The sequence below is a fragment of the Doryrhamphus excisus genome, linkage group LG19, assembly GCF_037039965.1.
Source record: "Doryrhamphus excisus strain RoL-2023G ecotype Guam linkage group LG19, RoL_Dexc_Guam_v1.1, whole genome shotgun sequence".
NCBI lineage: Eukaryota > Metazoa > Chordata > Actinopteri > Syngnathiformes > Syngnathidae > Doryrhamphus > Doryrhamphus excisus.
The window spans coordinates 14,833,150-14,859,943 of record NC_136375.1 but is presented as its reverse complement, the minus strand read 5'-3'; the positions used below and the strand labels follow the sequence as shown (position 1 = coordinate 14,859,943).

General features: G+C 43.4%; 2 protein-coding genes across 5 annotated transcripts; both read left to right on the top strand.

The window, feature by feature from the left end:
• Positions 1 to 124: 124 nt before the first annotated feature.
• Positions 125 to 6,359, top strand: srsf5a (serine and arginine rich splicing factor 5a). 2 transcript variants are annotated; one of them, XM_058057143.2, is made up of 8 exons: positions 125 to 286; positions 1,033 to 1,164; positions 1,248 to 1,318; positions 2,423 to 2,551; positions 2,670 to 2,739; positions 5,074 to 5,147; positions 5,230 to 5,334; positions 5,527 to 6,359. In XM_058057143.2, the coding sequence occupies exons 2-8, from the start codon at positions 1,039 to 1,041 to the stop codon at positions 5,840 to 5,842; spliced, it is 891 nt and encodes a 296-aa protein (XP_057913126.1). In that variant the 5' UTR covers positions 125 to 286; positions 1,033 to 1,038; the 3' UTR covers positions 5,843 to 6,359. The 2 variants fall into 2 exon arrangements, with proteins under 2 accessions (XP_057913126.1, XP_057913124.1); XM_058057141.2 differs by having other exon boundaries at positions 127 to 286; positions 1,036 to 1,164.
• A 537-nt stretch (positions 6,360 to 6,896) lies between these two features.
• Positions 6,897 to 26,388, top strand: pacs2 (phosphofurin acidic cluster sorting protein 2). 3 transcript variants are annotated; one of them, XM_058057140.2, is made up of 25 exons: positions 6,897 to 7,213; positions 13,341 to 13,428; positions 13,600 to 13,689; positions 15,170 to 15,295; positions 15,356 to 15,515; positions 15,578 to 15,651; positions 15,730 to 15,810; positions 16,997 to 17,053; positions 17,119 to 17,276; positions 18,043 to 18,127; positions 18,207 to 18,266; positions 18,345 to 18,469; positions 19,895 to 20,027; positions 20,089 to 20,193; positions 20,273 to 20,379; positions 20,454 to 20,608; positions 20,683 to 20,793; positions 20,953 to 21,061; positions 21,279 to 21,321; positions 22,963 to 23,005; positions 23,134 to 23,245; positions 23,414 to 23,637; positions 23,709 to 23,822; positions 25,282 to 25,396; positions 25,504 to 26,388. In XM_058057140.2, exons 1-25 carry the CDS (start codon positions 7,095 to 7,097, stop codon positions 25,511 to 25,513), a joined length of 2,604 nt encoding a protein of 867 aa, XP_057913123.1. In that variant the 5' UTR covers positions 6,897 to 7,094; the 3' UTR covers positions 25,514 to 26,388. The 3 variants fall into 3 exon arrangements, with proteins under 3 accessions (XP_057913123.1, XP_057913122.1, XP_078654918.1); XM_058057139.2 differs by having other exon boundaries at positions 16,994 to 17,053; XM_078798792.1 differs by having other exon boundaries at positions 16,994 to 17,053; positions 25,282 to 25,401.
• The last annotated feature ends 406 nt before the right edge of the window (positions 26,389 to 26,794 follow it).

Sequence of the window (26,794 nt, the reverse complement as noted above, 5' to 3'; positions counted from 1 at the left end):
TTTACATACAGTAAACCACTTTTATATTGAACTTTTCAAAAAATGTTCAATTGTTACAATTCCTGAAATCGAGAGGGGAGCAACGGTGACGAACATCCGATAGTTTTCGAAGACAAAGTCGTCAAGGAGGACATCCTATCTGGCAACCTGCTGCCAAAGCGCGTCCCCTACCGGATACTTTTAGCTCATGGTCGCCATTTTGAATCAGTCGGTCGACGCTGAGGTTAGCAGCAAGACGCAACAATCGAATCGACTCTTGCCCCGAACTCAACTAGGGTAGACCAAGGTAAGTAACCTACTGATATGTGTCTTAGTACCCCGAATAACCCTATATTGGTGAACTTGAATCGGAATTTTACTGAAATAGCGTAGTTTTACGTGTAGCACTGCTAGCTTACTGCGGCTAATGAAAGTCGGCATCGTGGTAAGCTAGGCGCGACATGCAGTCCTAAATGAGAAAGTCAAGTTGTTTGATTTGCTAGTATCTCCACATGATTATTGTTCCGGAATTGTTAATACACATCGTGTCCGGCATGTGCTTGTTTTTTACTTGAACATTCTGAAATCGCCGTCATGTCGTCGGGGTTAAGGATGAGCTAATGCTAGTTTTAGTAGTAGGCCCCTTTGAATGCTTTCTATTGTAATCGTCCAGTCAAATGAAATCACAGCTCACTTTGATATTGGGAAGCAAGCCTGGTGAAGTGTTTAAGTTGCCATTAAACATGTGCTGCATTGGGCAGCAAAAATCAAGATGAATGAAAAGTCGAACATTGTAGTGTTAATAACAGTCAAACCGGTCTATCCAGATGTGTCTTCAAATTGACTCATTTCCACTCTGAATGCAATACTGGAAAAGTAGTTAAGTACACCTAGTGAAACAATACTTCCGCTTGAAATTGTATACTTTCTCCAGTTTATCATTAACTTAAATCTAATGACTATTTAACTCTTGTTTGCTGGCAGGTTTTTCATTGTAGCTCAGTGGTCATCGTGTGTGTATGTGTCCCCTAATTCTGTCACATCTGGTCCCAGCAGACAATGAGCGGCAGTCGGGTTTTCATCGGCCGCCTGAGCCCCCACGCCAGAGAGAGGGATGTGGAGAAGTTTTTCAAGGGCTTTGGACGGATCCGTGAAATCAACTTGAAGAACGGATTTGGTTTTGTGGTCAGTGTGGTTAGACTATTTGTGCCTGTCTGAGGATTTTTAGCATCTCACCTCAAATATTATTGTTTTTTTTAATCTTTCAGGAGTTTGATGACCACAGGGATGCAGATGACGCCGTGTATGAGTTGAATGGCAAAGAGTTGTGCAGCGAGAGGTGAGATATACACACACAAGACCGGGGGTGCAGCAAAAATGGAAAAATCAGCGGCCAGGGTGGTGGTGTGTTTCAACTATGATGATCACACTCCCCAGTCCTCCTGGTAAGGTCTATTCGGGGGTTCTGGAGAGGAGGATCCACCAGATTAATCTCGGATACAGGAGGAGCAGCTAGGTTTTTTTGTCCTGGTTGTGGAACTGTGGATCAGCTCTACAGTCTCAGTCCTTGAGGGTGAATGGGAGTTAACCCAACCCGTCCGCATGTGTTTTGTGGACTTGGAGAAGGCATTCCACCATGTTCCTTTGGGAATCCTGTGGGGAGTACTCTGGGAGTATGGGTTATCACTTAATTCAGGCTGTTTGTTCCCTGTGTGACCGGTGTCATTGCCAGCAATAAGTCAGATTGGTTTCCAGTGAGAGTTGGACCCTTTCTGTTCATTTCTGTTATGGATAGAATTTGTAGGTGCAACCCAGGGCACTGGGTAAATAAATAAGGACAGATTGGGAGAAAAACAGCTGGATAAGGATAAAGTCTAAATTCAAAAGTTAAAAATTTGATTTCACACGAAAAAGTTTAAATTTTACAAGCCTTGAACTTGAGGGGGAAAGTCATTTTAGTAGCATTTAGCTGACATGAAAGAAAAGATGTTTGTTGAAGTCATGAGAAATGCATCACTTACTGACAATAAGCTCCTGCTCCGGTTCTACAAGGACCCAATGGCACACCCATCCCGTACTCCCGGAACACCCCCACAGGACATCGCGAGGGACACGGTCCAATGCCTTTTCTATGTCCGCAAAGCACATGTAGACAGCTAGGACAAACTCTTGTGTACCCTTTAGAGCTGGTCCAGTGTTCCGCCAACAGAACCAAAACCACATTACACTTCCTGTAGCCGAGGTCCGACTTAAGAGAACCACTGGATTGGCAGACCAGGGTGGTCTGCCAATCCAGAGGCACTGTTACCAACTTCCACACAAGAGACGTGTCAGCCGAGGCAGTCCCTCAACATCCTTGCACCCTTTCATTTTTCTGCACAAAATATTTCTCTGTTATTGCTGTTTAATTTTATCTGGCGCTCACATGGACTCTTGGGTGCAGAGTTACCATCGAACACGCTCGCTCCAGGAGAGGACGGGGAGGCGGAGGAGGAGGAGGCGGCGGGGGCGGCGGCAGCTCTGGGATGGGCCGCTTTAGCGGCTATCGTCAATCTCGCAGCAGTGGTTCCAGGTAGGAAAATGCGGCTCCACTAGATGGGTCGTGAGACATCACTCTTTATGTCCTGATACATCTGGTAGATTACTTTTTGTTTTGTTTTGTGTTTTTTTTTTTTTTTTTTTTTGAGTAGGTACGGGCCCCCTGTGCGCACGGACCACAGGCTGATTGTTGAGAACCTGTCTTCCCGCATCAGCTGGCAGGTAGGACACCTCAGCCTTTCTAGCCTGTTAAATAAAGCACTCCATTGTTAGACATGGTAAAGTGTGTAAATTGAAATAATCAGTATTTATTGATGGACCCATGTCAATATGGGTCTCATTAGCTAAATGGCCACCTACCCACATGTGTAACTGCTGTGGGTGGATCATCTTAACTCAAGCACTGTATGCTTTCCTTGTGTCAAGAAGCGAATGCACACCCTCCATGGAGGGGTCACAAGTGTGCAGCGCCCTCTCCTGGTTGTTTTCTGAATAGTGTCCATTTGGTGCCTCTCCTTACACGCAGTTGCCGCCGGTCTAAAGTCTTGGCTGGGCCCTGGTAGCGGGCGAAAGTGGTCTAGCGCAGGATACGGTAGCCTTAGGAGGTCCGTAGCCGGTCTGGAGGTTCTGTGGGCTGGCATCCCCGACTGCTGTAACGCCCTCTCAAATCTGGCGGGCCCTCGCACTCTCCCCCCCACATCCCCTTTGGGTCTTTTTCTGTTGCTGACGGAGCTGGGGCGGGGTGTTGAGTTGGGCGCACACCCCTCCTCCTACTTGCTCTCTGGTGGTCCCTTACTTGTGGAGGCCGGATGCCGGGTCAAGGCCGAGGTCGTTTCTCGAGGGCTTCTTAACACTGCGTTGGTTCCCATTTGCTATTTGGACACGTGGCGCTATGCTAATGTCTTCCTGGTAATGGACACGGTAAGTAGCAATTACAACTCATGTGTTTTGGAGCGGGTGGGCTGCTTAAGGGGGTGCACAGGACACGTAGGGATGACACACGCAGATGCACATCACAGCCTAGGCCTGTCACTCTTCTTCAGAGCCTCAGAGGAAATGACACTTTTCTACATTTACATGCGCATTAGAGCATTTTTTGCACTGCAAGGTACCATCTTGGCTCGACTCGAGTTTTAAGTCCCTGACAAGATTCACCATCTTTGCTTATCGTTTGTAATTAAAAAATACATTTATAGTTCATGGCACCAGCCATGACAAGCTAGCTCTTCCCGTCCAGATGTTTACAGTCACCATAGCCAAGATTTCAGCCAAGTGTCAATAGTTTTGAAGGAGGAAGAAATATTTGAGGAATAAATGGAGAACTTGCAGAGCACGGACTTGAGCCTTAGGACATGGAGATGATTGGTCGCCTTTGAAAAGCAGAATGGTAAGTGTAAATGACTACGGTGTTGCCTGTCCTTCAATTCTTTTAAACCAGCTTCTGGTTTATGAGAATGAATGGCGGCCATGTTGGCTGCCACCCACAGTAGACATATAGTTGTCAAAAGACGTTAATAGTACATGTATAATGCTTTTGGAGCCTTGTTGTCGTGGAGTAGTGTTTAAAAGATAAACTCTTGGGCCATCTTGACATGGTGGTCGTTATTCTTTTAGTCTCTCTCGTGTACTGGCGGAATACGTCTTTTGGAAGAAACTTACAGTGAGACTGGGATACCGTAAACATCCAGCAGCAACGCTACATTTTGGCATTGAGAGAGCTAGTTGGTCTTCGGGTGGTGCCATCAATTATAATTTTTGCTAATTTACCCTCGGCTTTGAAAAATCTGACAACGTAGAAGAGAATATGTACAATATATATTTAAGCAAAGTTGATAAATCATGTCTGACCCTTTTAATTGATCTTATCAATGGAACCGTCAATCAAATGATGTGTGTGGCTGAGAGGGTACCATGCAGTGGAAAGGGGCACAGGGAATGTAGCTTGTTCATAAAACATCAAGTCTGTTAGTTTGCTACCACTTTAAAGTGCTCAAGACTCCATAAACACTAACAAAAATTCACTTCAAACATTTTTTTTTTGTACCGCAGTCAAAGATAAACTACGAAATACTGTATTATTCACCTGTCCCATTTTTGCGTCGGATTGGGTCTTTTGGAAAGGTGAACACACTTCTGCTCCCGTGTTTGAGCAAAAGCCTGTCACTCAACGCTGAAGCGTAATATCTAAAAATGTATGTATAAGACACAGAAATTCGACAAAGCTCCAGCACAACATGGATGCATTTACAACAGCGAAGGGGGCGTCCTGGGCGTGACGTGACTTGGGCACACTGCTCCAGATCCAGAAAGTCGGTTTTCAAGCGCACCTCTAACATAGGAAATACGCCTTTCTGTGCCATTTTTCCACAGAGAAAATAAGATTGCCATGTTTTGGTGTCATGAGCACTTTAACGCTTACTTAGTCATCACTACACTAGCGTGCTTGCTGTCTGCTCAGTTCTCTCCTTCCAGGTGTGTGAAGTTAAAAAAAAAAAAAAAAGCGGCACCTGAGCGGCGTGTGGCTGTGCTATTGTTCTAACTAATGCTTTCATGCAGGACCTGAAAGACCTGATGAGAAAAGCAGGTGAGGTGACCTTTGTTGATGCTCACAGACCCACCAAAAACGAAGGGTGAGCACTCCCATCTTCCAGTTTTGGGTTTTTATTGTTTCTGGGGGGCGTCTGTCTGACCTCCTCTGCCTTTTGGCGGCAGGGTTGTCGAATTTGCTTCCCGAAGCGATATGAAGAACGCCATCTCCAAGCTGGATGGAACCGAGCTAAACGGACGCAAGATCAAGATCTTTGAGGACAGCAGAGGGTGAGTCTCGGTCATCCTTGATGATGTTCTAGTCTTGAAATGGACGTAGATGCTTCTTAACTTCTCACAAGCCACTTTCCCCCCGTCTGAGGTCTCACATTTCCCACTTTTCTGAACGTACCTTTCCGTCTGCCAAGCTAACGGAGCAATCGCAAGTCAACTGATTGGACCCCGTTAATCTTCTCCCGACAGCCGCAGCAGGAGCAGGTCTCGCTCCCGCTCCCGTTCCCGCAGCTACTCCCGCAGCCGCTCCCGGAGCCGGAACCGCTCCCGGAGCCGCAGCCGTTCCCGGACGCCCAGTCGTACCCCGGAGAAGAAGGCGTCGTCGGGCGGGGGCAAGGCAGGCGACAGGTCTCCGTCGCGCTCCAAGTCCAGGTCCAAATCCCGCTCCAGGTCCAAATCCCGCTCCCGCTCCCGATCTCACTCCCGTTCGCCAGCCCCCGTGCAGAACAACCAGTCCCGCTCTCGCTCCCGTTCCCGCTCAGCCTCCGCCGAGAGCAAACACTGAGATGGAATGCCTCTCTCTCTCTCTCTCTCTCTCTCTCTCTCTACCTCTGTCTCTCTCTCTCTCTCTTGCTCCGCCACGTGGTCATCTGACACTCTGCTGGAGCTTCCTGTCACGCCCGTTCTTTTAATCTTTTTATTTTTCTAATCCTTAGTTTAAATGTTTTGCTGAATTAAAGTTCAGATGTTTTTTGTGTCCTCAAAGCTTCCAAATTCACAAGTCCATCATTATGGCATCAAAAGCTGATCGGCCGGGTCCGTACCCGTGACCCCGGTCCGGTTACTTCCTGGCTGTTTGGTGTTGGCGCCGCCCAATCGATTAGGACAGGCTCCCTCTGTGCACCTCGTGCTGCATTCACTGCCCTCACCCAACCCCCCCCCCCCCCCCCTCCATGTTAGAACAAGATTTGTCATGATTTTGTCCATTTCAGCAGCTGATTGTCATTAAACGCTCACTGCAAAACCTGTTTCTCGACGTGTATCGAAACGTGACTATCTTTTGAAATAAATGTTGATGAGATGGGTTGGTAGTAAATTCATCATTTCAAGGCTGAAAAAAGGCTTAACGTGGTAAGCATCTAAAAGCTCAACTATTCTATTAGATACGATTATGTCACTCCTTGAAAGTCGCTGCTTTCAGCGTTCAACGATCAATGAACGTTATTGTCGAAAGGAATGTGATATTTCCACTGTCCTCCTCTTGGGGGCGGTAATGTCCCACTGGTACTGCGTATGGTTTAAGAGTAGGAATATGTTTATGTAGATTAGCCATGTAGAGATGTGAAATGTCTAACTAGGATATAAAAACAAACGTCTGTAACCTGAGCCGCTCGCTTCAGCACCTGAGTGGTTCAAAGGTCAACGTTCATAAGGCATTGGGACAAAGATTATGACGTCATTGACAACAAAGCAGGTGAGGAAGCAACGTTTACGTTTGATTATCTTTTATTCATTGCTTTTGTTTGTAGAATTGCAATCTAAATATGCATATACATGTCATGAAAGAAACATTTCATATACTTATATTTTAAGTGTTTTCCAGCTCCGCCCCTCAAAGGCGGGACTGTGTAGCGGCGTGGTGGGCACAAGAAGCCCGGCGGCCAGTCGCTCCTCTCCGGCTGCCACTGCGCCTCCGACGGCGGGGAGGCGCCGCTCACCCTCGGCGGCCGCACTAGCGTGACCCGGGGATTAGCTGCCGGTCTCCTGACGAACACGCCCGCTTCGCTCGCCCTCGCGCTCGCCCCCCCACCGGGACCATGGCGGAGAGAAGTGGCCGGTTGAGCTTTCCCGGCAGCGGGAGTGTCAACAGACCGGTGCCGATGAACTTGTTCGCAACCTGGGAGATAGACGGATCCTCCCCGAACTGCATCCCGAGGTAAGACACTTCTATGCAGCCTTTTACATTCAAGCACCGTGGCAGCCATCCCGTAGCCTGCTGCTTTACGACGACGTCCAAGCGTGTGCGTGTGCGCGTGTGTGTCCTACACAACCTATGCCGTCACCACCACCTTAGATTTGGATCAATAATATAAGATGACATGACTGAAATCATATATGCAGTACCATGTAGTGTCAGTACCATCATAGACCACCACAATGTAGCACACCTGCCATCTACTTTCATTATTAACCTTTACTCTAAATGTACAGTATATGTGTGTATATATATATATATATATATATATATATATATATATATACACACACATATACTATATATATATATAAACAAACTCCACTAATAACTTCACCCTGAAAAACAAACGCAAATACAAATCTTTGTATCCAAATCCATCTTTATATATATTAGATACACATTTTCTACTCTAATAAACTCCAAAACATTACAATAATAGCATATATACATATTTTCATCTTTGTTCAATATTTGTATATAATAGTAAATACAAATCGAAAAAGGATTCTTTCACTTAAAAGTAAATATTTGCTGAATTTATTTTTGGATATCAACATTATGATATATTATGAAAATAGATATAGTATCGTACATATACATTTTCATAAAATTGGTACATTTTTTGTACTGTAAACTACCTTTCTAGAATACGATATTTTAATCATAAGGTAAAATATATACAAATGTATATCAACATTAAAAAATATTTCTATATAGTAGTGTTTTGGCAAAACAGCAACACTCTTTGTACTTTAAACAAATCCATTTGCAAATCTTTCTGTACTGTAAATGTGTCAATATTTGTAAAATACTTCCAAAAATATTGTAAAAAAAAATACATGTAAAAACTTTTTAACTTTAAAGTCATCTTTGCAAAAGATTATATATGCCGTATAATTAATATTAAATTTAAAAAACTAGTCAATATTACATAGCAATAAGGCCGTCAAGTGACAAGTGAATTACGGAATTAATCACAATTAATCACCATTTGCAACTATGTGTGCCTGTTTCTCCTGTATGTTATGAGGACACTATGACTTATTCTAAAGGTACTATATGTGTACTATATGTGTACTGTATGTATTAACAGCAAATGTAAAATGTATTTGTCTAACTGTAACGGTGCTATCACAAGCCAGGAAGTGTTGCGTTCAAAGACACCGCGACATTTAAATGGGCATGTATTTTCTGGGATTTCCGAGCATACTTAAATGCATCGCGTTGTTCTTCGACAGTAAGAGTTAGGTTAGGGAGTGATGACAATGTCTTTAAGACATTTACGAGTGTCCGCGAATGCGTCTGGAGACGTTGGCGAATGGCGATGCTTCCTGTGACATGGTTGGCATTAAACACAGCTGTTGTTGGTGTGTTCGGCTCAGAAGCACTCTGCCGCCATCTGCCGGCATGACAGAGTAGCGGCTTGACATGCGTTAATTTCGCTGAAAATGTTAACCCGATTAATGAAATAAATTGATTAATGGGCTACTTTTGACACCCCTAATGATACATAAGTATCATGTATACATAAATATTGTAGAAAATACTTTTCTACTGAATATTCCTTTCTAATCGTATATATAAATATTGTTGTATTTTCCCAACATAAAGTCAAACTTTTCCAAATCTATAGAACCAAATGTAAGCTAGCCTATGTAGCCACGCCCACAAGCTCGTTGGTAATGAAATGGATGCTCTGTATTACATATAATACCGCCGTCTCCTGGGGCACGGCTACCGCCGCCCCTGCTTTGCATGCAAACAGAGCTAGCGGCCATCGTACATATTTGGGCCTGCTGGGCCTGAGTGTGGACGTGTAAGACACTTGTCCTTTGTGCCGTCCCACCGTCCCCCCATTCACCACCATCGGACGGCCGGGATGCTCACGCCGTGAGAATGTAGAGTAGGACGGAGGAGAAGGCGGCGGCGTGAGCTTCTCTTTGTTCTGAGGCTCTTCTCCTTGAGGTCCCAAATCCCCGGAATCCTCACTGTGGGAAATCTCCTGAATGTTAGCTACATATACTAGCATTAGCTGCACACATTAGCTACTATGCTAAAACAGACGTGTTGTGGATGTGTGGATCCAAATGATTATGTAAGACCAACTTGCTGATGCAGCAAAGTCCTGGAGGACAGAAACACACACACACACAATTTGGGTATTGAATTGGGTTCAATGCCACACAATTAAAAAATCCCCATTGTGATAAAATGCAATTATGCTCCACAGTAGCGGCAAAACATAATAAAATAATAGCACTTCATCTTGAATATGTCATCATATTACGTCACAGTTGGCCTTGTATGACCCCGGAATGGGAGCTAGCGTCAAGCCGGGATTGGTCTACTGAGCTGGCAGTTTTATCTCCAAGAGAAACTCTGCTAAAGTCCTCTAATGAATGTGATCACTAAAAAGAAAATAGGAAATTTAGAAGAGAATAAGAAGAAATAAATGCAATTTCCGTCATAATAATACATAAGTCCTGTCCTGTGTTTTTAGCACCCCCTGTCTGTTATGTTGCAGATTGCATGGCTGCTTCTACTTACAGTGCTAATATACATCTCTATCATTCCACTCACTTCTCACATTCAGAGCTTAGTGCACGGTGGACGAGTGGTTAGCGCGCAGACCTCACAGCTAGGAGACCCGAGTTCAATTCCACCCTCGGCTATCTCTGTGTGGAGTTTGCATGTTCTCCCCACATTGCTAGGTTAATTAGCGACTCCAAATTGTCCATAGGTATGAATGTGAGTGTGAATGGTTGTTTGTCTATATGTGCCCTGTGATTGGCTGGCCACCAGTCCAGGGTGTACCCCGCCTCTCGCCCCAAGACAGCTGGGATAGGCTCCAGCATACCCTGCCACTCTTGTGAGGATAAGAGGTAGAAAATGAATGAACGTCTTTCTAGCTGCACGTTGCTCGAGTGGTTAGCGTGCAGACCTCGCAGCTAGGAGACCCGAGTTCAATGCCACCCTCGGCTATTTCTGTGTGGAGTTTGCATGTTCTCCCCACATTCCAAAAACATGCTAGGTTAATTAGCGACTCCAAATTGTCCATAGGTATGAATGTGAGTGTGAATGGTTGTTTGTCTACATGTGCCCGCCTCTCACCCTAAGACAGCTGGGATAGGCTCCAGCACCCCCCAGCGACCCTCGTGAGGATAAGCGGTAGCAAAATGAATGAATGAATGTACTTCTTTCTAGCTGCATGTTGCTCAAGTGGTTAGCGCGCAGACCTCGCAGCTAGCAGACCCGAGTTCAATTCCACCCTTGGCCATCTCTGTGTGGAGTTTGCATGTTCTCCCCGTGCATGCGTGGGTTTTCTCCTGGTACTCCGGTTTCCTCCCACATTCCAAAAACATGCTAGGTTAATTAGCGAAGACAGCTGGGATAGGCTCCAGCACCCCCACGACCCTTGTGAGGATAATTGAATGAACTTCTTTCTAGCTGCACGTTGGTCGAGTGGTTAGCGCGCAGTACTCCGGTTTCCTCCCACATTCCAAAAACATGCTGGGTTAATTAGCGTAGACAGCTGGGATAGGCTCCAGCACCCCCGCGACCCTCGTGAGGATAAGCGGTAGAATGGATGGTGAACTCTTGCTGCAGAGGAAACGGAGCAGTTGAGCACAGACAGATTAGCATGGGTTAGCATCGCCTCACTCCCGCCTTCCTGACCCCGCCCTCTTTACATCAAAAAACATATTTTTTTCTTTTATTGTCAAATCCATTTCTGAGAAAACCGTTTTCGTAGACTATTACATAAAGCATTAGCGCTAGCATGCTAGCATGCATGCTAGGGCTGACTGAGCTACTTCAATTATTCCAGGAATCCTTTGAAATACTAAATAAGAAGGATGTAAGATGATATTTGTTGGGGGGTTCTGCCTAGCAACAAGTGTCAATCATTTTCAACAATTCACTGTGCCGCTTTTAGCGTCTAAAAGTTTCTGCCTAGCGACCGCAAAAGAAATCACGGCAACCATTTTGACCCAGCCAAAACTAACCACGACATATTCTGCCTAGCGACCAGTACCATGTGACCAGGACCCCAAAAAGATGCTTTTGCCGCTACCCGTGTTTGCTAGCAAGCTAAAAGTAGCTGGAGTCTATGACACACCGAGTCGTGCCGCCAGTCCGGCAGAAATGGGTCACCGGCGCAGATCCTCTTAGAAATGTGGCAGCGTTTTATTAAAAATAGCTTTTAGAGGAGATTAACCCAGTGGATTCCCAACAAAGAGACGATACTCAAGTCCGTACGCCTTTGCAGCCCCGTCCCACCAGCGAGCAGCACCGCAACCACAAAGACGCCCTTTGTCATGGCACCAACACAATGGCGCCTTCATGGGGCCTCCTCGCATTGTCACCTTCTGTCCTCTTCACCCCACAATGATCTTTGTTTGTCTCTGAGCTCTTCACCTTTACACCTTACTCTCTCTCACAGCTTCACATCCCGTTAGGTAGAGGATCTTTGACTGGTGTGTCCTTAAAAACAACAACAAAGCCCTTCCGCTGTATATAGAGGATCTTTGAATGCCGTTTTCCTTAAAAATAACAACAAAGCCCTTCTGCTGTGTATAGAGGATCTTTGCTGTTTTCTTTAAAAACAACAACAAAGCCCTTCCGCTGTATATAGAGGATCTTTGACTGCTGTTTTCCTTAAAAACAACAACAACAAAGCCCTTCCGCTGCTATATAGAGGATCTTTGACTACTGTTTTCCTTAAAAACAACAACAAAGCCCTTCCGCTGTATATAGAGGATCTTTGACTGCTGTTTACTTAAAGACGTGTCTTATAAAGGATCTTTGGCCGGTGTTATCCTTAAACCCAATGACGAAGCCCTCCTGTCATATAGAGGATCTTTGAGCGTTATCCTTAAACCCAATGACAAAGCCCTCCTGTCATATAAGGGATCCTTGAGTGGTATCCTTAAACCCAATGACAAAGCCGTCCCGTCATATAGAGGATCTTTGAGTGGTATCCTTAAACCCAATGACAAAGCCGTCCCGTCATATAGAGGATCTTTGAGTGGTATCCTTAAACCCAATGACAAAGCCCTCCCGTCATTTAGAGGATCTTTGAGTGGTGTTTTCCCTAAAAACCAATGACAAAGCCCTCCCATCATATAGAGGATCTTTGAGTGGTGTTATCCTTAAACCCAATGACACAGCCCTCCCGTCATATAGAGGATCTTTGAGTGGTGTTATCCTTAAACCCAATGACAAAGCCCTCTTGTCATATAGAGGATCTTTGAGTGGTGTTTTCCCTAAAAACCAATGACAAAACCATCCCGTCATATAGAGGATCTTTGAGTGGTGTTATCATTCAATCCGATGACAAAGCCCTCCTGTCATATAGAGGATCTTTGAGTGGTGTTATCCTTAAACCCAATGCCGAAGCCCTCCCATCAAATAGAGGATATTTGAGTGATGTTATCCTTAAACCCAATGACAAAGCCCTCCCGTCATATAGAGGATCTTCGAGTGGTGTTATCCTTCAACACAATGACACAGCCCTCCCGTCATATAGAGGATCTTTGAGTGGTGTTATCCTTAAACCCAATGACAAAGCCCCCCCGTCATATTTGTAACAAAAAAGATTTGAATTTAATTTGGTCGTGAGTGTGGCCAAAGAGCCACAAAAAGCCAAAGAAAAAGCAAAGACCGCAGTTTGATCACATATGAGGTCAAGTTTTGTGCCAGTTTTTCCCCTCCATATTGGATGAATATGTCTGTTTTTGTCATGTGAATGTATGTAGTACCTTTTGTAATATCCAATACATAAATCATATTTCATCATTAATGGAGCTGTTGACTTGTAGACCTGTTCCCGGTATTTCTTCCATTATTCTGTAGCTTCTCCTCAAAGAATATTAAAAATGAATGTTTGAGTGCCCTCCAGTGGTACATTTATGTACTGCAAGTGCTTGCACGTCTGCACATGCTTTCCTCTGATTTCATACTTTGAAATGGATGGTGTGTACCTTCTTCTGACAGTGTTATGACTTTGATGTTCATGGTCATGTGAACTTGGGGGCGTGTCCCGTTGTGTGTTTTTCCAACATTGTGTCTTTGTGTGTGGCTGCAGGTTGTGTAGTTTGACTTTGAAGAAGTTGGTGGTGACGAGAGAACTCGACAAAGAACTCATCTCTGTGGTCATCGCCGTCAAAATACAGGTAGCAGTGCACCTTGACATACTATCACTATGATCCATTCATTTGACCATTATTACTATCATTAGGATTATTCAATTATTTACATTTACAGTTTTCACTTTTACAGTCAAAATGCATCAGTAAACTAGTTCACTGGTGTGTGTGTGTGTGTGTGTGTGTGTGCTCTCACAGGGTTCCAAGCGCGTTCTGAGATCCCATGAGATTGTGTTGCCACCCAGTGGGTTCGTGGAGACAGATCTGGCCCTCAACTTTTCACTTCAGGTAAAACACTCTCTCCAGATAAGCTGTATGTACTGTATATACCGTACAATAAACCCTCTTTTATGCCCGGACCCAGACCCCACCATCATAAGGGAATTTCCATCAAGTAGGATTCCTTATTTATTAAGGGAATGTTTTGGTACTTAGACAACCTGTTTACCACCTTTTGAAATACGCTTCTTAATATGATTAGAGCCCTCTAGGCATGAAATAACACCCCTATAGTTACCTTTACCCAATATAGTCGACACATAAGAGAAAATAAGACAAACAACACATTAAATAGATGTTTACCACCTTCTAAATACACTTTTTTTAACATGATTAGAGCACTCTAGATATAAAATAACACCCCTATAGTCACCTTTACACTCCTATTAGCCAATATAGTAGACATCATTAGACGTAGAAAATCTGTTTACCACCTTCTAAATACACTTTTTAACATGATTAGAGCCCTCTAGACGTGACATAACACCCCTATAGTCACGTTTACACTCCTATTAGCCAATATAGTAGACATCATAAGAGAAAAGACATAGAGAACCTGATTACCACCTTCTAAATAAACATTTTAACATGATTAGAGCCCTCTAGACATGAAATAACACCCCTATAGTCACTTTTACATTCCTATTAGCCAATATAGTAGACATTATAAGAGAAAATACGACAAACAACACATTAAATGGATGTTTACCACCTTCTAAATCCACTTTTAACATGATTAGAGCCCTCTAGACATGAAATAACACCCCTATAGTCACTTTTACACTCCTATTAGCCAATATAGTAGACATCATCAGACGTAGAAAATCTGTTTACCACCTTCTAAATCCACTTTTTAACATGATTAGAGCCCTCTAGACGTGACATAACACCCCTATAGTCACTTTTACATTCCTATTAGCCAATATAGTAGACATTATAAGAGAAAATACGACAAACAACATATTAAATGGATGTTTACCACCTTCTAAATCCACTTTTTTAACATGATTAGAGCCCTCTAGACATGAAATAACACCCCTATAATCACTTTTACACTCCTATTAGCCACTATAGTAGACATCTTGAGAGAAAATAAAACATAGAAAACCTGTTTACCACCTTCTAAATACACTTTTAACATGATTAGAGCCCTCTAGACATGAAATAACACCCCTATAGTCACTTTTACAAACCTATTAGCCAATATAGTAGACATCATAAGAGAAAAGAATACATGGAGGTTATGGCTGGTGAGGTTGTGAGTTTTGATACGGATGGAGCAGACCAGATCCAGGATGTGACCTCTGGTGTGGTTTGAGTCAGACAGAGGAAGTCCAGTTTATGTTCTGCGATGTATTCATTCAGGATGAGAGCCTTGTTACCGAGGCAACGGACATTTAGGAGGGACACTTTGATATTATATAGGAGCTGCTCGGAGCGTGTGCCCCAATACAGTACACCCGTGCCCAGACGTGTCCTTCCTTTGTAGTATCCACACTTCCTGAAACGAGAAGGCAACAAGCTGGAGATCCTCCTGCAGAGACGAAAGCGCTACAAGCACCGAACCATCCTGGGCTACAAGACGCTAGCGGCGGGCTCCATCGACATGGCCGAGGTAGGCCGCCGTATTTTGCGTCAACGTACGCCGTTTGTCCACACGCTTCATTGTCCTCAGGTGATGCAGCACCCCACTGAAGGAGGACAGGTTCTTCCTCTCTACAGCGACCACAAGGACCTGCTGGGCAAGGTGGCAGAGATCTGGATCTTCTCGCTGTCCAGTCAGCCCATCGATCACGAGGACGCAGCCCTGCAAGGACAGACGACCAAAGGTCCCGGTGAGTTGGTCCAGCAATGCTCCTGTAGATGTTGCATGTCCTACACGTGTCTTGTCCTCCAGATAACTACTCAGAGGAAGAGTACGAGAGCTTCTCCTCGGACCAGGAAGCCAGCGATGATGCTGTACAAGCACAGGTCAGTCTTCTTCATCCTAAACTTCACTCCTCCTTTTGTCTTCTTCGTCACTCATCCTCATCCACTCATCCACTCCAGGATCTGGAGGACGACGAGTATGACGTCCGCAAGTCGAAGAAGCAGAGGAGGTCCATCATCAGGACGCCGTCCATCACCAGAGTGAGACACACAAGTTGTGTTAAGATGTTGATGCACAGTTAAGATGGAGCTGAAAGTAAAGATCAGGCAAGGGAGAATGCTAATGCTAAGGCTAAGGCTAATGCTAATGCTAAGGCTAAAAGTTAGCAAGCTAGAGGTGAACTTGAAGCTGAAACTGCACATAATATTTAGAAGAATGTCAACACTGAATCTAATGCTAAAGCTAACGATTGGTGGGGGGTGGGAGGGGGTGCGCTTAAGCTAACTCAAAGTTAACTCAAGATGACAGCCAAATATATTAAATATGTACTATAGGCTAAATTTTGTTTAGCTAAAGCTAAACAAAAGATTAAGCTCAAGATGAGGGGCAAATATGTAGGCTAAAATTAAAGCTATAGCTAAAAGTGAAGCTAAGGCTAATGCTAAAGATGAGTGTGAACTTGTAGCTAAAGCTAACCATACTATAGCTAAAATTTAAGCTAAAGCTAATACCAAAGATGATTGTGAACTTGAAGCTAAAGCTAGCTGTAGTATAGCTAAAAGTGAAGCTAAAGCTAATACTAAAGATGATTGTGAACTTGAAGCCAAAGCTACCTGTACTATCGCTAAAAGTGAAGCTAAGGCTAATGCTAAAGATGAATGTGAGCTTGTAGCTAAAGCTATGTGAGTGTTTATTTGAGGATTAAGCTAACCATATTATAGCTAAAAGGGAAGCAAAGGCTAATGCTAAAGATGATTTTTAACTTGTAGCTAAAGCTATGTGAGTGTTTGCTTGAGGGTTAAGCTAACCGTGTTATAGCTAAAAGCGAAGCTAAGGCTAATGCTAAAGATGAATGTGAGCTTGTAGCTAAAGCTATGTGAGTGTTTGCTTGAGATTTAAGCTAACCGTATTATATCTAAAAGTGAAGCTAAGGCTAATGCTAAAGATGAATGTGAGCTTGTAGCTAAAGCTATGTGAGTGTTTGCTTGAGGTTTAAGCTAACCGTATTATATCTAAAAGTGAAGCTAAGGCTAATGCTAAAGATGAATGTGAGCTTGTAGCTAAAGCTATGTGAGTGTTTGCTTGAGGGTTAAGCTAATCGTGTTATAGCTAAAAGTGAAGCTAAAGCTAATGCTAAAAATGAATGTGATCTTGTAGCTAAAGCTATGTGAGTGATTGCTTGAGGGTCAAGCTAACCGTGATGGTGATGGTTTGTTTTTTTAGCAGCAGAACTTCAAGCAGAAAGTGGTCGCCCTTCTCAAGAGGTTCCGAGTGTCTGATGAGGTGACAAACACGTGACTTTGTAACCAATCTACACAGCCAATCTCAATGTAAACACTGTACACAAGGTTCTAGATTCTGAGCAGGATCCGGGTGAGGTTCCTCCTGAGGTGGAGGAAGAGGATCTGGACCTGGACAGCGTGGACTTCGACAACGCCAGCAACAGTGGACCGGAGGTGGACGACGATGAGGACAGCGTACTTAGCACACCCAAACCCAAACTCAAGTTAGTCCCTCAAAGCAAAAAATAACCCTCAACGGACTCAAACGCTTCATTTCATCATCTTTCCAAATGTAGCATTTGTATTGTAATGTAGCATCATCACATCCTCTTTATAATCAGCATCGTACAAAAGTAACACAACGTGTTCACCATGAAGGATGCACCTTATTTAGAAATGGAATAAGCTTTTTAACATGATTAGAGCCCTCTAGACATGACATAACACCCCTATAGTCACCTTTACCCTCCTCATATCCAATAGTAGACATCAAAGGAGAAAATAAGACGTAGAAAACCTGTTTATCACCTTCTAAACACGCTTTTTAACATGATTAGAGCCCTCTAGACATGACATAACACCCCTATAGTCACCTTTACCCTCCTAGTATCCAATATAGTAGACATCATAAGAGAAAATAAGACATAGAAAACCTGTTTACCACCTTCTAAATACACTTTTTAACATGATTAGAGCCCTCTAGACATGACATAACACCCCTATAGCCACCTTTACACTCCGATTAGCCAATATAGTAGACATCATAAGAGAAAATAAGACATAGAAAACCTGTTTACCACCTTCTAAATACGCCTTTTAACATGATTAGAGCCCTCTAGACATGACATAACACCCCTATAGTCCCCTTTATAGTAGACATCATGAGAGAAAATAAGACATAGAAAGCCTTGTTGACATGAAATAACACCCCAATCGAAGCATACTACACGCTTCTGTAGTAAAAAATACTTGTTTATTTGTACATTGCAGGCCGTACTTCGAGGGTTTGTCTATGTCCAGTTCCCAAACAGAAATCGGGAGCATCCACAGCGGCCATCGTGGACCAGCCAGTCCGGTCAGCCGTCCGATGGGACTCTCACGGAAGTGTCTCATGGAACCATTGAAGAAGTGAAATGTTTTGCTTGCGGTTGCAGGCGGAGCCCGATAAAAGCAGACGCGGGGTCGGCGAGGATGTGTCCGATAGCGTCTCCTACGTGAGTCACCGAGGCGCCACGTCCAACAACGCTGGCAGATGTCCCACTCCCGTCTTTTGCCTTTTTCTCGTCTTGCAGGAGCATCCCGAGGCTGTGACGCCCACCGCCGAGCTAGAGATGGACAACATGGACACCTTTGTGGACACGCTGCCCCCCTGTGGCAAGATGGCCAAGGCGGAGTCTCTCATCCTTTCATCCAGCAGGTGAACATGTCCCATAGTGGGTGTTATTACATATCTATTATACCATCTAATAGGTACCGTATATACCATCTATTATACTATCTATTGGGTACAGTGTGTACCATCTATTATACCATATAATAGGTACGGTATGTACCATCTGTATGCCATCTATTAAGTACTGTATGTACCATCTATTATACCATCTATTAGGTGCTGTACGTACCAGCCTGTGGTATTATTACATATCTATTATACCATCTATTAGGTACCGTATGTACCATCTACTATACCACATATTAGGTACTGTATGTACCATCTATTATACCATCTATTAGGTACGGTATGTACCATCAATTTTACCATCTATTAGGTACGGTATGCACCATCTATTAGGTACGGTATGTACCATCAATTTTACCATCTATTAGGTACGGTATGTACCATCAATTATACCATCTATTAGGTACTGTATGTACCATCTATTATAGTATCTATTAGGTACGGTATGTACCATCTATTATACTGTGTATTGGTATGGTATGTACCATCTATTATAGTATCTATTACGTACAATATGTACCATCTATTATACTGTGTATTATGTACGGTATGTACCATCTATTGGGTACGGTATGTACCATCTCTTATACCATCTATTAGGTACAGTATGTATCATCTATTATACCATCTATTAGGTACGGTATGTACCATCTATTATAGTACTATTATGTACTGTATGTACCATCTATTATACTGTGTATTAGGTATGGTATGTACCATCTATTATAGTATCAATTAGGTACAATATGTACCATCTATTATACTGTGTATTAGTTACAATATGTACCATCTATTATACCTTCTATTAGGTACCGTATGTACCATCCATTATACCATCTATTAGGTACGGTATGTACCATCTATTATAGTACTATTAGGTACTGTATGTACCATCTATTATACTGTGTATTAGGTATGGTATGTACCATGTATTATAGTATCTATTAGGTACAATATGTACCATCTATTATACTGTGTATTAGGTACAATATGTACCATCTATTAGGTATGGTATGTACCATCTATTATACCTTCTATTAGGTACTGTATGTACCATCCATTATACTGTGTATTAGGTATGGTATGTACCATGTATTATAGTATCTATTAGGTACAATATGTACCATCTATTATACTGTGTATTAGGTACAATATGTACCATCTATTAGGTATGGTATGTACCATCCATTATACCATCTATTAGGTACGGTATGTACCATCTATCTACTAGGTACGGTATATACCATCTATTAGGTACGGTATGTACCATCTGTTATACTGTGTATTGGGTACGGTATGTACCATCTGTTATACTGTGTATTAGGTACGGTATATGCTGTACCGTATGGGACATTGAAGAGCGGCCGATGTGTTTTCTTGCAGTCAGGAACCTAAGATGGCAGGAAGGCGAGGTCGCAGCACGTCCCTGAAAGAGCGCCAGCCCAGCAGACCTCCGAACGAGCGTGCCAACAGTTTGGACAATGAGCGTGCTCTGGACACACGCAGCCACCCGCAGGTACGTGGACGTGTACTTTAGCTCCAAGCCCCCGTTTCTAAGTGGACTTGCGTCCGTGTAGATCCCCAGAAAGACGGTGTATGACCAGCTGAACCACATCCTGGTATCTGACAAGCAGCTTCCTGACAGCATCATCCTCATCAACACGTCCGACTGGCAGGGCCAGGTCAGCAACGCCAGCTACTTTGGTGGTCCGCCGTCTTCTGCTTTCAGGCAAACATCAGCTTGTCCTCTGTCCATCACAGTACCTTTCAGACGCGCTCCAGAACCAGCACCTACCCGTGGTCTGCACCTGCAGCACGGCTGACGTCCAAGCGGCTTTCAACACCATCGTGTCCCGCATCCAACGCTTGTAAGCTGGCGTTTCTTATATTTCACCACCTTCTCGTTGACTTGATATAAAACACGTTGTTGTGTTTCCCTCAGCTGTAACTGCAACTCCCAGACGCCCGTCCCCATCAAGATCGCAGTGGCGGGAGCGCAGCGTTACCTGAGCGCCGTGCTCCGCCTCTTTGTGGACCACCTGACCCACAAGACCCCCGACTGGCTGGGATACATGAGGTTCCTCATCATCCCGCTTGGTGTGTGTGTGTCATCCTCAATCCTCATACCGGTCAAAGGAGGAGGACCGCAGAGTGACTTCCTGTCTTTGCAGGTGTACTTCCTGTCTCCAAGTACCTGGCCTCCGTGGACCACAAATACTACTCTTTGTTCCAGGATACCGCGTGGAAGGACCTCTTTCACAAAGCCCAAGCTCCTCCTGTCGGTGAGGAGGCTCCTCCCAGTAGGAGGCTGACCTGCTGCGGAAGCATATTTATGGATAATCACCAATCAATTATTGGCATTATTAGAACACATTCTCGTAAAAAAGTATGAAAAAAGTGATATGATGAAACGTGTACATATGCACATGTATGTGTTGCAGCCCAGGAGAGTCCAGACGTGGTGTCCAGGGTGAGGCAGTACCTGTTGGGGGCCAACGGAGCCCACCAGCTTCCCATCGCCGAGGCCATGCTGACGTACAAACACAAGAGGTACGTTGCAAAGCCACTTCCAAGCGGTCTTCGCTACCACTCTCAGTACAGCGTATGGCATGTACCATCTATTGCTCAAAGCTATTGATCAAAGCTCCATTATTATTATTATAATATTAGGATTATTGTTATTGCTAGTATATCTTTCTGCATGGAATCACTTTGGCCAAGTTCTTGTTCCTCCATCGGGATTTGTATATGTCTCACCTCTCCTCAGCCTCCATGAGGACTCATGCCAGAAGTTCATCCCGTTCATTGGGGTGAGTGACTGCTCCTTCTCATGTCCTCATTCATCATTCTTTCGTTCTCATGTCCTCATTCATCATTCTTTTGTTCTCATGTCCTCATTCATCACTCTTTCGTTCTCATGTCCTCATTCATCATTCTTTTATTCTCATGTCCTCATTCATCACTCATTCTCATGCCCTCATTCATCATTCTTTCATTCTCATGTCCTCATTTATTCTCATGTCCTCATTCATCACTCTTTCATTCTCATGTCCTCATTCATCATTCTTTTGTTCTCATGTCCTCATTCATCATTCTTTTATTCTCATGTCCTCATTCATCACTCTTTCGTTCTCATGTCCTCATTCATCACTCTTTTATTCTCATGTCCTCATTCATCACTCTTTCATTCTCATGCCCTCATTCATCATTCTTTCATTCTCATGTCCTCATTTATTCTCATGTCCTCATTCATCACTCTTTCATTCTCATGTCCTCATTCATCATTCTTTCATACTCATGTCCTCATTCATCATTCTTTCATTCTCATGTCCTCATTTATTCTCATGTCCTCATTCATCACTCTTTCATTCTCATGTCCTCATTCATCATTCTTTCATACTCATGTCCTCATTCATCATTCTTTCATTCTCATGTCCTCATTTATTCTCATGTCCTCATTCATCACTCTTTCATTCTCATGTCCTCATTCATCATTCTTTCATTCTCATGTCCTCATTCATCATTCTTTTATTCTCATGTCCACATTTATTCTCAGGTGCTCATTCATCATTCGTTTATTCTAATGTCCTGATTAATAGCATTGTTTTATTGTCATGTCCTCATCCATATCATTCTTTTATTCTCATGTCCTCATTCATCATTCTTTCATTCTCATGTCCTCATTTATTCTCATGTCCTCATTCCTCATTTATTCTCATGTCCTCATTCCTCATTCTTTTATTCTCATGTCCTGATTAATAACATTCTTGTATTCTCATGTCCTCATTTATTCTCATGTCCTCATTCATCCTTTTATTCTCATGTCCTCATTCATCATTCTTTTATTCTCATGTCCTCACTTTTCATTGTTTTATTTGTATGTCCTCATTTATTCTCATGTCCTTGTTCATCAATGTTTTATTCTGTTGCCCTGATTAATAGCATTGTTTTATTGTCATGTCCTCATCCATATCATTCTTTTATTCTCATGTCCATATTTATTCTCATGTCCTCAGTCTTCATTCATCATCATGTCCTTGTTCATCATTGTTTTCTTCTCCTGTCCTATTTTATTTTCATGTCTCACTTATCACTGTTTTAGTCTCATGTCCTCATTTATTCTCATGTCCCCACTTATCACTGTTTTATTTGTATGTCCTCATTTATTATTTCCTCACTCATCATTGTTTTATTCTCATGTTCTCATTTATTCTCATGTCCTCACTTATTGTTTTATTCTCATGTCCTCACTTTCATTGTTTTATTTGTATTTCCTCATTTATTCTCATGTCCTCATTCATCATTGATTTATTGTCATGTCATCATTAATAGCATTGTTTTATCGTCATGTCCTCATCCATATCATTGTTCCTTCTCAGGTCGTCATTTATTCTCATGTCCTCATTGATGATTTTGTACTGTAAAAGGTGATGGATTGTTTTGTTGTGCAGGTGGTGAAAGTGGGAATTGTGGAGTCTTTGTCAGCAACATCAGGCAAGAAGCCTTTTTTCTATCTTTGCTAGCTAGCTTGCGTTTCCTGTGTTTGCTATTCATGGACGCCCCCTACTGGCACCGACAGCAACTGGTCTCCTGACGCTGAGACCTTCCCTTTCCTCCCTCAGGAGACTCGGACGACGTGGCGCAGGTGGGATCCTCCCCCCTCGCCACACCGCCTCAGGCGCCGCCCACCCCACCCTCCTCGCCGTCTGTCAACACCGGCTTTAGTGCATACAGGTAACACGCTCCTGTCACATAGAGGATCTTTGAGCAGTGTTTTTTTGTAGGCTATGAAAAACAGCAAAGTGCTCACATCCAATAGAGGATCTTTGACCTTGGGCTTTTGCAGAAGGTGGTTAAAAAGAGCTCAGGTGTTACGGGTGATACTTCCTGTGTGTTTCTCAGCTGTGGAGGAGGTCAGACGGAGCTGATGGGCCTCCAAGTGGACTACTGGGCGGCGCCCGGCGAGAAGAAGAAGGACGTGGAGAAGCGCGACGCCTCCAGCAAAAACACGCTCAAGTGCAATTTCCGCTCGCTGCAGGTCAGCCGGCTGCCAGCGGGGGGCGCCGAGTTCAGCGGCCAGCCCACCATGTCCATGACGGTGGTGACCAAGGAGAAGAACAAAAAGGGTGAGGCCAGCGAGGCCAACCAGTGGCGTGGAAGAGAAGACACGGGAGTCAGCGTTGTTCTGTTTTTCCAGTCATGTTCCTGCCAAAGAAGAGCAAAGACAAGGAGGCGGAGTCTAAGAGTCAGGTGATCGACGGCATCAGTCGCCTCATCTGCACCGCCAAGCACCAGCAAACCATGTTGACAGGTAACTTGGCTTTTTTTATCACAGGAAGCAGATCTCATTCACCAAAAGGAAGCGCTGAGATTTCATACTCTGTTGGCCCGTCTTTGAACACACCATATGTTTTCCCATGTCACTTCCTGTTCAACGCTGGAACACATTTACAATAACATACATGAGCACAAGTTTTATTGATGTCTTATTTGCTCATATGATATCCACTATATTGGGTAATGGGAGTCTACAGGTGACTATAGGGGTGTTATGTCATGTCTAGAGGGCTCTAATCATGTTAAACGGTGTATTTAGAAGGTGGTAGACAGGTTTTTTTTATGTCTTATTTTCTCTTATGATGTCTACTATATTGGCTAATAGGAGTGTAAATGTGACTATAGGGGTGTTACTTCCTGTTTAGACTGCTCTAATCATGTTAAAAAGTGTATTTAGAAGGTGGTAAACAGGTTTTCTATGTCTTATTTTCTCTTATGATGTGTACTATATTGGGTCATAGGAATGTAAAGGTGACTATAGGGGTGTTATTTCATGTCTAGAGGGCTCTAATTATGTTCAAAATGTATTTAGAAGGTGGTAAACAGGTTTTCTATGTCTTATTTTCTCTTATGATGTGTACTATATTGGGTCATAGGAATGTAAAGGTGACTATAGGGGTGTTATGTCATGTCTAGAGGGCTCTAATCATGTTAAAAAGTGTATTTAGAAAGTGATAAACTGTTTTTTATGTCTTATTTTCTCTTATGATGTCTACTATATTGGCTAATAGGAGTGTAAATGTGACTATAGGGGTGTTACTTCCTGTTTAGACTGCTCTAATCATGTTAAAAAGTGTATTTAGAAGGTGGTAAACAGGTTTTTTATGTCTTATTTCCTCTTATGATGTTTACTATATTGGGTCATATGAATGTAAAGGTGACTATAGGGGTGTTACTTCTTGTTTAGAATGCTCTAATCATGTTAGAAAGTATATTTAGAAGGTGGTAAACAGGTTTTCTATGTCTTATTTTGTCTTATGATGTCTACTATATTGGCTAATATGAGTGTAAAGGTGACTATAGGGGTGTTATTTCATGTCTAGAGGGCTCTAATCATGTTAAACGGTGTATTTAGAAGGTGGTAAACAGGTTCTCTATGTCTTATTTTCTCTTATGATGTCTACTATCTTGGCTAAAAGGAGTGTAAAGGTGACTGACTATAGGGGTGTTACTTCCTGTTTAGAATGCTCTAATCATGTTAAAAAGTGTATTTAGAAGGTGGTAAACAGGTTTTTTTATGTCTTATTTTCTTTTATGCTGTCTACTATTTTGGGTCATAGGAAAGTAAAGGTGACTATAGGGGTGTTACTTCCTGTTTAGAATGCTCTAATCATGTTAATAGGTGTATTTATCGAGGGCTCTAATCATGGTGCATGTGTATACAAACAAACAAAGCGTGATGTTGTGGTGTTTGTTTGTTTTGTTGCTCCCAGTGTTGATTGACGGGGCGGAGTGGAACGACGTCAAGTTTTTCCAGCTGGCGGCGCAGTGGTCCTCGCACGTTAAACACTTCCCCATCGGGATCTTCGGGCACACAAAAGGCTCGTTGTAAAGTGAAAAAGCAACGCGAGCAGCACAAGTCGACATTGTCATGTTTTTGTTTTTGAATTGAGCGGAATATTAACACCTTTGCTCTGCTTGTTTGCTTTTCTAAGATTTCCATAACCTCCACTGGAAGCTGCCCATCGAGGGCGGGCGGCGTTCTGATTTCAAGCACACGTGACTCAAGAATATATTTTTGCAAAAAAGGAAGAAGACTTGCAGAGTATTTTCTCTCCAAGAAAAGTGGATTTGTTTGTGTTTTCCACTTGTGTGCAATAGACTCAATAATAATAATAATAATAATAATAATAATAATAATAATTAGATGAGCTTCTTGTCTTGCTAATGTGAGCTTTTTGCTAAGAATAAGAAACATTTAGCCAAGTGGTACACGACAAGTCAGCACACAACACGAGTTACTTGTTAGCCTCAAAGACAAACGTTGACGGTTTGCTTTGCTTTGTTGGCCATCTTTAGCGGGGGCGGCTGCGCTAGTTGGCTTAACATCCGTGTGCGGAATAGCCTGCTAATCCCATGTGCTAATCCCTCAATTCCCAGCGCTCGTATTCTTTTTCACTCTCTTTGAGAGTCTGGCAACCGATGTCAGCAAGGGTTCTGTCCATTTGGAAAAACGTCCCAGATCCAAACACTCCACACACAGTCCAAACGTAGAACTAGTTGTAGCATCTCAGCGCTATCCACTTAGGGCCGGGCCCCCACCGCCAGGCGCTGGACTCCCAGCCCCTCCCCCAGAGTGGGCTCCGGTTTAAGGCCCCGCTGCTCCGCTATCTGGTATTCATCCTTCAAAACTCCATTGGGCTTTGAGTCTTCACGTTGCTATGGGAACTGAGCGGTCAACACACTTCCGTGTTTAGTCAATGACATTGTCACTGATGTGGAATACCTTTGTTCTGTCTTTTCTTTTGCCATGGAAAATAGTAGTGAGGTGATTCGTTTGTCCCATTGCCAAAACTGCTACTAAGATGCTCAATAAATGATTTCAAAAGGAAGATTTGTGCCTCCCAAGCGGCCATGTTTGACAGCAAATGTCTCCCATTTCATTTGCCGTTTTATTTAGATTCCAAATAAAAGCACCTGTCAATCTTTAGTTTGCCACCGAGGTCGGACTAACAGTCGTATACGTTGGAACACTCCCCCTTTTCAAGAAGGGGGCCCACCACCCCGGTCTGCAAATCCCAACTTCCACACAATGTTGAAGAGAGGAAACTCGACTCCCCCTGGGGGGGCGTTTTGATGACCCCCAGATACCTCAGCCAGGGTGATGACCTCGGTTACAGGAGGTGCAGTGTGATCTTGGTTCCGGTTTTGGACCAGTTCTACACCCTCACCGGGGTAAAGGAGGGTACAAGAAAAATGCAACAAATGGCAACAAATAGTTTTTTA